At 38.3% G+C, this 12462-nt stretch overlaps 1 protein-coding gene across 6 annotated transcripts in view; it reads right to left on the reverse strand.

Annotated features, from left to right (window-relative positions):
- WDR35 (WD repeat domain 35) overlaps positions 1–12462 on the reverse strand; it is a 63496-nt gene that overhangs the window by 46602 nt on the left and 4432 nt on the right. For all 6 annotated transcript variants that reach the window (XM_032430049.1, XM_032430051.1, XM_032430047.1 and 3 more), the window contains exons 5-9: positions 11368–11496; positions 8056–8189; positions 7008–7173; positions 6724–6869; positions 2594–2719 (exon numbers count right to left, since the gene is read on the reverse strand). In XM_032430049.1, coding sequence (XP_032285940.1) covers positions 2594–2719; positions 6724–6869; positions 7008–7173; positions 8056–8189; positions 11368–11496 — 701 coding nt within the window. The remainder of the gene's footprint in view (positions 1–2593; positions 2720–6723; positions 6870–7007; positions 7174–8055; positions 8190–11367; positions 11497–12462) is intronic.

The raw sequence follows: 12462 nt of genomic DNA on the forward strand, positions 1-12462 counted from the left end.
GCTTTGACTGTTTTGTTATTTACCTCCATATCACTTATGTATGAGATAGTGGAACTTAAAGAACTTAATGGAACCTCTTTCTCTTGAGCTAACTCCCCCAATATATTCATGTGTAATTTTTAATAAATCAGTATTCGGAGTTGATATTATTATGACTGTGTTTACTATCCAAAACTAAGGCATATTTACTTTTTATACTATGATTACTTTTTAAAATAAACTTTTTAAAATAATTTTAGATTTATAGGGGCGCCTGGGTGGCTCAGTCATTAAGTGTCTGCCTTCCGCTCAGGTCATGATCCCAGAGTCCTGGGATTGAGCCCTACATCAGGCTCCCTGCTCGGCGGGAAGCCTGCTTCTCCCTCTCCCACTCCCCCCGCTTGTGTTCCTGCTCTTGTTATCTCTCTCTCTCTGTCAAATAAATAAATAAAATCTTAAAAAATAAAATAAAATAAAATAATTTTAGATTTATACAAAAGTTACAAGGATAGGGGCGCCTGCGTGGCTCAGTTGGTTAAGTGTCCGTCCCTCGATTTCAGCTCAGGTCATGATCTCAGGGTTGTGAGATCGAGACCCGTGTCAGGCTCTGCACTGAGTGTGGAGTCTGCTTAAGATTGTCTCTCTCCCTCTCCCTAGCTGCCCTCTCCCCCCGCTCACACATGCTCTATAAAAAAAACTTTTTTTAAAGTTACAAGGATAATACAGAGTTCCCTGTACTCCTCCCCCTATTGTTAACATCTTACACTACTGTGGTACATTTGTCACCACTAAGAAACCAGCACCGATCCAGTCCTACTAACTAAATTTCACGCTTTATTTGGATTTCATTAGTTTTTCCTTAATGTCCTTTTTCTGTCCCGGAATCCTATTTGGCATTAGGTACATTATACTTAGTAGTCATATCTCCTTAGAATCCCCTGGGCTGTGATGATTTCTCAGTCTTTCCTTGTTTTTAATGACCTAGACAGCTTTAACGAGTACCGGTCAGGTATTTTGCAGAATATCCTTCAATTTGTTTTTGTCTGATGTTTTTCTCCCGCTCAGATTGGGATTCTCAGTTTTTAGTGAGACCATGACAGAAGCGAAGGGCTCTCCTCATGTGCCACATCAGGGGGTACACGATACCTGTGTGACGCCACTGACACTAGCCCTGACCGCCAAGACAAGGCGGTGTCTGCTAGGTCTCTCCACGGTAAGGGGACTTTCTTTTTTCCCCTTTCCATACCCTGCTCTTCAGAAATGAGTCACTGAATGCAACACATGTTCAAGTTAGGGAAGCCGGGGACCAGAGGGGGTAGTATCTAAGTAATTCGAATACTTCTGTAAGGAAGATTTGTTTCTTCTCCTCCATTTATTTATTTAAATAATTTATTTTAGATCAGCTTTTGCTTGTGGACATTTATTTTACAATTTGGTTACAATGCAAAGTTACATCATTTATTTTGTTGCTCAAATTGTTCCAGTTTTGGCCATTGGGAGCTCTTCCAGGTTGGCTCCTTTGTCTCTTTGGTATGCCCTATCCTTTTGTGTTTTGAGCACTTGCTGACTTTCTGGCACTGTCAGAGACTCCTGTATTTTTCCCACCCTAGTCCTAGAATCAGACAGTTCTCCAAGGTGCTTTGCCTTTTAAAAATGAAATAAGTTTTTCATAGCAAATATTCTTGGTAGTTTACCAGATTGAGTAATCTCATACTTCTGAACTTGTTTTGGGTCAAATGTTAAATTTAAGATAAAATATTGATTAGTATTGGGGCACCTGGGTGGCTCAGTCCATTAAGCATCAGCCTTCGGCTCAGGTCATGATCCCAGGGTCCTGGGATCGAGCCTCGTGTCGGGCTCCCTGCTCGGCGGGGAGCCTGCTTCTCCCTCTCCCACCCCCGTTTGTGCTCTCTCTCTCTAAGAAATAAATAAATAAAATCTTTTTAAAAAATACTGATCAGTATTATCCTGCTTATTCTCATTTTCCCCTTCTGATCCATTCTCCCGCTGCCTTTTTTTACCCTGCTGTTCCCTGGAGACTGACTTCTATGAACTCCAACACATAGGCTACCTTGCCTTCTGGTTTCCAGCTGGGTCTGGCCAATAGAAGGCACCAACAGGTAGAGAGATGGGCTGACGTATTTCTTCCCCAAAACTGTTCCTACACAGCCAGCCGGCAGAGGCTGTGCTCCCACAGGATAATCCCTCTTGCATAGCCACAGCTCTAGCGGGTGCCAGGAACAATACTTTCCTACCTTGCCCACTGTTGCTAATCCCTGGATGCCTGCGTTGTCATCCCTTACAGGACCCATTAGCCATGCCCGTACCTCTGTAATAAACCCTCCATCAGTCTCTCTTCAGTTATTCTTTTGAGTGTGTCATCTGTTTCCTGCTGAGACCCTGACTGTTAGGGGTATTTTATTCGTTATGTATAGTATTCTAGAAAAGTTTTCAGGTTCTAAAGTCTTCACGCTAAAAACGTCTCCTTTCATCTGGTTTCTAAAATAAAGTGGCTGCGAACACATGCAAGAAACGTACATTATACTTTGAGCTGTAGCAAAACTGTTTAGTAAAAACAGCTTTTTTTTTTTTAACAACTGCTCACAATACTCACCTTATAATCAGGTCGAATGTTTGCAAAATATATAAAAGAATCAACAGCTAGTGCAATTTTCAGTCCTCCTCCTTCCCAAGATAGTGCAGACATCTGCTTTCCAGGAACCTTCAAAGTACCCAAATGCTGAAAAAATAATTATATTTAACCTAAAATATCACAATTAAATAAAATATAAATTACCACCAATCACTTCATAGGGATCAAAGGTGTTATAAAAATTATTTTGTGAAAGGTTACTACTCACTTCAAAATCATTTTCCTTGAATTCTTATAATGAAAAACATACTTCTGATAGGAGAAATTTACAAACAAAAGCAAAAGAATTCAGTATCAAATTTCATCAAATCCAAGATGCCAGAGATCTAAATATGCATATTTATGTGTAACTCAGGAAAGAATAAAACCTACTGCTAATCAAAACAGGAAAACTTTGATTATAAGATACATTCCAATTTTGGAGTTGTAAAAAATTCTGCTTCTTGGGGACACCTGCCTGGCTCAGTGGGTGGTTGTGGGTTCGAGCCCCATATCGGGTGTAGACATTACTTAAAAATAAAATCTTTAAAAAAAAATTGTGCCTCTTGGGATGAATGAATTATTGTGGTAGTAAATGCAATCTTTAAGTCTGGTCTCTCTTTCATCCTCCATAGCCAATCAGTCACCAAGTCCTATTGCTCTCACTCTCATCTATCCTCCACTGCCCCTCCCCCTTTCCTGAATGAACTACGGTAATGGTCTAACTGCAGTCTTTACCTTTTATCTCTTTTCTCTTTCCCAGCCTTTACCCCCCAAATTCAATATTTGTTCTACTGTCAAAATTACCTTTCTGGAAAACAAATCCAATCATTATCTCATCCTGCTTTAAAAAAATGTTTAATCATTTTTAAAAATCAATAGCTTCCCACCATCACATTCTTTAGCAGAGTATACAATGCCTCTTCCCGTTTGGCTCAAAGCTATACTCTTTGGCTCAGTACCTCACTATTTAGCCATAATTCCTGTGTTCTCCCTCATGAGAGGGCTACTGTGCCTCCAAACTTTTGACCTGGATAATAGACCTTCTGCCTGAAATCTTCCTTTCCTCTCCCTTGCCTCCCCAGCCTTACTCTCCCTTGTGCTCCTGGAGCACAGTCTCCATCCTCCAAGATGCAACTTTAATATTGTTTCCTGCCTTTTCCTTCCTTCTACAGGTCCAGAGAATTCAGAAAGTGAGCTACCAGAGAGCACTAACTTCATCATATTCACATTTATGTCCCTATCCCTTAATGGATTGCTTGATAAACAGGTACTCAATAAATATCTATTAAGTAAATAAATGTATCATGCACTCAAATTAATGTCTTCATATATGAAGACATGCTAGAAACTTTTAATTACAATGATATCAAACCAACTTACAGCTTTAACTGTAACATAGCCCATTTTATGGCTAAATTAACAAGTGAATAAATTAATACAAAGACATTTTAATGTGGCCATAAAAAGAAAATACTGTAAATCTATGTTTTGACAGACCCAAGAATTTTAATAAATTGTACTGCTATCCCTTGTTCTTAAGCAGATATGCTCGCAAGTCAGCTTTAACGTATGAAACTCCATTTTGCCAGGGAAACCGATGGGGGTAAAAATGTTTTAACCTAGGAGGGTCCACTCTGTCTGTCCTGCTGCCTGCATGAAACCAGAGGGAGCAGGTCTGCATCTGTAACATCACTACAGCATCACTCCTAGGAGTGACGAGCCTCACTGGGAAGAGAATAAGGCCATCTCCCAACTCTGCAGGCCAGCCAGGTGATGGCAGCAACACCGAGAGAAAACCAACTTGTAGTAAGCACTCACCTAGCCCTGGGGTAGGCATTTTCTCATTGTTACCTCCTGTAATTTTTACAACAGTGCCATGAGGTATTACCTTTATTTCAGAACATAAGTAAACTGAGTCTCAGAGGTGAAAGAAGTTCTCCAAGTGAGACGACGCTGTGGAAATGGAATTCACAGCCAAAGCCAGGCCAACCTGATGACAAATCACATGCTCTGTCATCCCCTTCCCTGGCTAGGACCACTGTATAAAAACCAGAAGACTCAGGCCTTCAGAATCAAAAGCAAATTCTTCCCTGAGGTTTCCTTAAGGTTAAATCTTTAGATAACCTCATTCTAAGTTACCTTCCCTATCTTAATAACATAGATCCAAAGTAAGTCCCCTATATATTCACTCATTCAAAAAAATACCAAGTGACTAATATACCCTGAGGAACTATGCTAGATACTTTTAATTACAAGCATGCCAAACCAACCTACAGTTGTCAATTTAACACATAACACACTGTTTTGCAAGATAAATAGGCCTTAGAATCCATGTTTTTCCACTTAGAAAAGGTTGAACTACCAAAAATAAGCAGATAAAATAATGATAAATAAGCCAATGGTTGACAAAAATAACCAACAAAGAACATGAATTAAGAACAAATTCAGATTTTTTTAAAGATATTTTTTAATTAATTAATCTATCTATCTATCTATTTATTTATTTGACAGAGAGAGCAAGAGAGCACAAGCAGGGAGAGCTGCAGAGGGAGAGGGAGAAGAAGACTCCCTGCTGAGCGGGGAGCCTGTCTCAGACCTCGATCCCAGGACCATGAGATCATGACCTGAGCCGAAGGCAGACGCTTAACTGAGCCACCCAGGCGCCCCATGAATTCAGATTTTTAATAGTTAGGAACCTTGAGAACCATACTTCAGTTTTCCCTTAGCTTTTAACATCTACCAAAAATATTAGCTGGCAATGTACAATCTATTCTCTACATCACATTCTACTGGGTATTTTGAGACATTGATTCAAAAGCATGAGCTGATACCGTTTCTTACCCTCAGAGAAATTATTAAAATGTATTTTAAAATATTAAAACAACTGGGGAAGGCTTTTATGTAGCAAAAACACATATTGAAGTCTATGGTGAATTTATAAAAACCAATAGGGACTAAATAGAGTCTAGAAACAGAAAATAAAACAGGTAAAAAATTATTAAGCTTAGTTACTAAGTTCTCACTTTCCAAATTCTTTAAAATTCACAATACATTAACTCTCCTATTTGATATTTTCCACTACATCTTCGATAAAACTCTCCTTAAAAATTAAATTCATTAGGGGCACCTGGGTGGCTCAGTAGGTTAAGCAACCGACTTGGTTTTGGCTCAGGTCATGATCTCAGGGTCCTGAGACAGAGCCCTGCTTTGGGCTCTGCAGTCAGCAGGGAGTCGGCTTGTCCCTCTCCCTCCCCTTTTGCCCCTCCCTTTCTGCCACGCACACTCTTTCTCTCTCTCAAATAAATAAATCAAATCTAAAAAAAAAATTTAATTAATAGTACTACTAAGAAGGATAACACATGCATTTATGAAAACAATGCTTGTATTCTAATGTAGCATCACCTAAGATTAGTTATTAAGATAGATTTTCTTAAAATAGTTGGTTATTCCTCAACAAATTAAAACTGTTAGAAGACTGAAGGAGGGAGGGGCGCCTGGGTGGCTCAGTTGGTTAAGTGTCTAACTGGTAATTTCAGCTCAGATCATGATCTCAAGGGTCCTGGGATCAAGCCCTGCATCAGGCTCCACACTCAAGGGAATCCGTTTGGGATTCTCTCCCTCTCCCTCTGCCCCTCTGCCAACTTGCACTCTCTCTCAAATAAATAAATAAAACCTTAAAAAAAAAAAAAGAAGTCTGAAGGAGGAAGAGACAGATATGTGTGCTTAACATCCATGTACATTTAATATATCACATTAAAAATCCAAAATATTAATCTGAAACAACTAAATTATATTAAAAACAACACAAAAACCAGCTAGGAAAAAAGATGCACATTCAGATCACAGAGAAAATATTCTAAATACTACTGCATAGTGATTTCTTAGGTGAAACAGCTCATTTTCTAAAGGTACAGAGGGTAAACTAAATTCCATGATAAAATACAACTATCAAGACTTAGAAGTGAGGACATTAATCAAAGACAAGATGCCTGTTATTCCATCATTTTTACTCAAAATGTCCCTTTTCAAAAAGGTGACAAGTTTATACCGCTTCCTCCACCTTTTTCCCCTACGTTACTCACTACATAGGAAAGAAAAAAGACATTTACCTCACCAAATGGAGTGTAAAACTGCACAGTGTTTACATCTTTATCCTGAGTGACAACCTTCTGGGAGCCTGCCACAGCTAACACGCTGCCGATGTGGTTCCACTGGATACTCACCACATACATGCCAGTGTCAATTAAAACAGGATCTAGTCAAAAAGAAAAAAATGAGGTAATTGTGGTAAAATACTTAGCCTACAGAACTGTATAATCTTCAGAATAATTTTAAAATATTTTTTAAGTTCTCCACATTAAAAAAAAAAAAAAAAGAAAGAAAAATTACATACTCTGGTCACTCTCATGTCTCATGATTTGGCACCTCCCGTTGTCAAAACAAATTGCGAGGCAGGGGCAGTCTGGCTCCACGTAGCCTTCCGTGCCGTGGTACCAGTGGATCCCAGCAATGCTGATCGCTCCGGTGACATTCACCAAGCAATTCAGTTTCATTTTCACCTAAACAAATGAGTTAGGTTAATATTTCATCTTTTAAAACAGATCAGTATAGAGTATTGTAGAAAGAACAATTGGGATTTAAAAATCTGACTTCAAATGCCAGCCCCATGGCTTACTGGTTTACCAACCCTGGGACAAACAACTTCAACTGAATTTCGGTTTTTCCCTTTTGCAAAATGAGGATTAAAAAAAACTCACAGAGAATTTATGAGACTAAATGACAAGAGGTATATGAAAGTACCTCAAAAATAGCAAAGTGTCATGGAAAAGCTGGCTATTATCACTTCCGCGAATAAATAGATTTATGTAATGTCCTCAGCCTCACGACAAACAAAACTGCCCCATAAGTAAGATCAGAGATCAAACACAGCTAAATCTCACAAAACCAGAGTTTTTCTTGAGATTGTGCTTGCTGAGCCTCTTCTATTTTGCCTTCTTCCCAGGACCTGATTTTTGCCCTTTACTGTTTAAGTCTTCCATTCTTTTTACAAACAACCTTGAGTAGCTTGCTACAAAAATATCACTGGAAAAAAAATATGTATCGTTGGTATCTCATGTAAACTTAGGCTTCTGCTATTAGAAAACACAAAGATTAAACTGTACCTCATCCAACTCATTATCCCTCAGCTTCAATACACTGAAATGTTGCCCTTCCCAGTTACCAAGAATTCTGAACTAAAAGCATTAATTTACCTTTAAGCGACCCGGTTTTTTTTTTTTAATTAAAAAATCTAAATGATAGGAAAAAAAACTGAAATGAAGACTTTCTTGATGACACAAACCATCATAATAAATGTGTATACATATACGAATGATACATAAAATAATCATATAAAATTGTGTAACCAAAACTAATGAATATGTGAAAATATATACACTTACTATAAAATTCCCCTGATTATCATAAATGTGTATTTCTCCATTTGCCATTCCAAAAAGTAGGACTTTACTATCTGCAGACCATGCTACATGGCATAACTGTATACCCTTCAAGTCTTTTCCCCAAATGCGATTCCCTAAAATAAAACATAAAACATAATTATTTCATTAAAGGTTCAAGGTCACAATTCTCCAACAACTGCCCTAAAATTCTGTTTCCCTAAAGAGCTCTCACATTCATCACAGCACGATGTATTTGCTCAACTTATGCAGTCAATAAAATTTACTGAGCACCTCTTATGTGCCAAATATCCTACTAAACATTTGAAATAGCAGCTGTTTCCAACTTTCTCCCTTCTCTTCAAAACTCTAATCTAGGACCTTACTCCCAATTAGCAGATGAACTCATCTTCAACCATGGAAAGAAAATAAAAGCTTTCAAAAAAGAAATCCCTCATTTCCACTTTCAAACATTCAGGACAAAACTGAATCCATGATAACCCTTTCTGCTTTGCCCCCCAAAACAAAGGAAGAGGTATATCCCCAACCAGACACCCACCTAGGGTGAATCCCTCCACCTACTTTCTGGTCTAAGCCCTTCCTAGCTTTGCAAAGATCCCCCTCTACTGATTATTCACATTTTCTCTTTCTCTTTAAACTCTTCTCTCCAGGCCCTTTCTCACAAGTATTTAAATATACTCAGATCTATCCTTCAAAACTACCACCTCAAATAAAAACAAATAAAACAAAACAAAGAACATCTCCCTCAACCCCAAGTTCCCTTCTAGCCACTACCCTATTTCCACCATTCCTCTCCCAGCCAAGCTTCTCCAAAGAGTTCACACCTGCAGTCACCACTTCCTCATCTCCCACTCAACCCTCAGCCCAACCCAATCCAGCTTCCACCCCACACGTCCACTGAGATGACCTTCAGGAGGTCCCTAAGGCCTGTTGCTAGGTCCACTGCAGGCTTTTCTTTAACCACCCCTTCCTTCTTTCTTGGTTTCTGTGCATTTGTTTACTCCTTTATCTCCAACACTTATGTTGCAGGTTCTTATCCCACAGTGGCCCGTAGGTTTTTCATCTATTCCAATGGTTTAAATTACCATCTACCTGCTGGTGATTCCCAAAAGTATGACTCTAGCCCAGATATTTCGGAGCCACAGATGCATACATGTAATTATGGTCTGACATATTTTATTTGGCTGTCCTACGGCATGACAAAATCAGTATGTCCAAAAACGAAATCTTCCCTCACAATCAGACTTTCTCCCACATTCCTTATTTTTTTAAAAGATTTTGTTTATTTGACACAGAGAGAGAGAGAGAGTGCACAAGCAGGAGGAATGGGAGAAGGAGAAGCAGGCTCCCCACTGAGCAGGGAGCCTGATGTAAGGCTCGATCCTAGGACCCTGGGATCATGACGTGAGCCGAAGGCAGACGCTTAACTGACTGAGCCAGCCAGGCGCCCCTCCCACATCCCTTATTTTTATGGCATGGCCATCCATCCAGTTGTCAAAGCTAAAAACTGGCTATTATTCTAGACACTTCCATCCCCTCATCCCCAAACTGATCAATAATGAGGCCCTATCTATTCTAGCTCCTAAGTATCTCCAGCATATGTCCACTTACTTCCAGCCTCTTTGTCACTACCCTGGTTCAGCCACCATCCACCATCACCTCTCACCTGAATTACCATAGTAATTCCCCAACTGGTACACCTGCCCCCTATCCTTCTTTCCTCCCTCCAGTCTTCATGTTGCAGTCACAGAGATGCTTCCAAAGAACAAATTCGATCACACTGCTCCCATTCTTAAAAGCTTTCATTGGCTCCCTAGTGCCCTTAAAGTTAAATCCCAACTCCTTGTATAACTTACAAACTGCATAATCTGGCTTCTGCTAATGTCTCTAATTTCATCACATACAACTCTTCTCCTTTTAATATTATACTATACTGACTCTCAAAATTTTTTCAATACCCTAACCATGGCTAAGTTCAACCCCTGAGGACCTCCTCAAATGCTATTTCTTAGGCCTAGGACACTTTACAAACCAACCTTCCTGGTGCCTAATGCCTCAGCACATATCACTTCCTCCAGGATGCCTTCCCTGATCCCTCCAAGCCTGGATTAGATACTTCTACTATATGTTGCTGTATTTTCCCTGTCTCCACACTTACCACAAGGCATTGTAATTGCCTGGTTACTTATCCATCTCTCCCGTTCTAGATCTGAAATATTTTTTGTCGTACCTAGTGCCTAGAACTATAGCTGTGACTTTGTAAGCTCTCAGAAACATTTGTGGAATAAACAAAGTTACACTAGAAAAAAAAAAATGGAAATCATTTTGAAATAAATTATTTCTCTATAGAGTTTCACATTAAAATGAAGGTACAGACTCTCAGAAGCCCCAGTGTTACCTATGAACTAAAATTTGAAAAACATAGGTTTTAAAGCTATAAAACACAATAATAACAACATGCTCAGCTCTATTTAAAAATGACCAGATGATCATTTCACAACATATAAAAATATCAAATCATTATGTTGTACATCTAAAACTAATGTTATGGGTGCCTGGGTGGCTCCGTCAGTTAAGCAGCTGCCTTCAGCTCAGGTCATGATCTCGGGGTCCTGGGATCGAGCCCCATATCGGGCTCCCTGCTCAGCTGGGAGTCTGCTTCTTCCTCTGTCCCTCCCTACTGTTTGTGCTTTCATGCTCTCTCTCCCTCTCTCTCAAATAAATAAAATCTTTAAAAAATAATAAAAAAATAAAAAATAAAACTAATGTTATATGTCAATAATATTCAATGGTTCAATTTTTTAAAAATAACCAGATTGTTATATCCCTACATACTTATTGAAACTAAGATCTACGTATTTATAATAAAATAGCCTAACAAGTGTAAAAATGAATTATAACTAGGCAGACATTTAAAATAATCCTGAAAAATTAATTCACTCTTTTTTCAGTGCCACTGTAGGAAATTTTTTAAAAATAGATTTTTTACTTGAGTATATGTAAAAATAAATGTTTCTTAGGGGCACCTAGCTGGCTCAGTTGGTAGAGCATGTGACTCTTGATCATGGGGTTGTAAGGTCAAGCCCCATGTTGGGTGGAGGGTTTACTTAAAAAAATAAATAAAATCTTAAAAAAAAATAAATGTTTCTTGAACATCATCAAATTGTATATCAACTGTTTTCTCTTTTTATGTTTACTTTTCTGTCAGAAAGCTAACATATAATTAATTAAACCTCTAAAGGCAAAAATGCCAACCAAATACTGATCTTAGTTCTGTGTGCAACAAAGCATTACCATCCACTGAACCAACTATCACAGCCCCGTCTTCGTATACAATGCAGATCTTCTGTCCATCGGCATTCCAGCTCATACTTCGAACCACTGATTTATTTCTGTTATTGATCATCTCTTCGTACCAAGAGCCTATTTGCACAAATTTAAAAAAAAATTACAAGTCAAAACTTTCACATAAGAGTTGAAAACATTCCATAAAGCACACTGTGGGATAAGTAACTGCAAAATTTTCTACAATCTGAGACATTAAACTATAAAACCTTCAAATCCAACAAAAACAAAATAAAAAATTAGCTGAGGCCTTGACCAACAACTGCTTCAAAGATTATCACAGAAAACACAATAAATGCACCTCTTTTCTCTCTTTCTTTCTTCCTTTCTGTCCATTAAAAAATAAAACTTTATTTGCTTTTGACAGGCCAAAACAACCGATTTTTCTCAAAGTCTAAAACTTCAGATAATAACCAAGGAAAAAAAAAATAACCATAATAATTTTATATATATGCATAAACTCTCCAATGACTAATTATAAGCATATTAAATACAAGTACATTAGGTAAAAACTCTAAGCCTGCTTGAAAAAAATTTTCAACAGTGCAAATCACTTTAGTGATTTCACATCACTAACGCTGAATGACAAAACCATTCTTGTACACAGGGCTGGAGTGAGAGGTCTCAAAGTGTAACCAAATGTGAGGCAAATCACAAGGCTATTTTGTTTTGTTTTTATTTTTTACTACATTTTGGTATCAGGAATTCTGACCTACAGCCAAGCAAATTATCACATAATTTGAAATAACTAGTCGAAGAGGGCATTATCAGAGTAAGGACTGAGGCCCAGAGAACACCCACCTTGGAAAAAGACAGTTTACCCTAATCTCCTAATACTCTCATATTCTACTCCCTGCACAGATATACACACACATACATAAGCTTTGAAAAACATAAATTCATGTACAGCATATTTTTAATTAAGAATTTTTAAATGGTACACCCTGAATGTTTTCAAAACAACACACATTTAAAGATGATGGCTACAGGCCCCAAGAGATCAAGTATTATGTGTTATTTTCCGGTAATAGTGATGCACCTAAA

The sequence above is a fragment of the Phoca vitulina genome, unplaced genomic scaffold, assembly GCF_004348235.1.
Source record: "Phoca vitulina isolate PV1807 unplaced genomic scaffold, GSC_HSeal_1.0 scaffold42, whole genome shotgun sequence".
In the NCBI taxonomy this organism is placed as follows: Eukaryota; Metazoa; Chordata; class Mammalia; order Carnivora; family Phocidae; genus Phoca; species Phoca vitulina.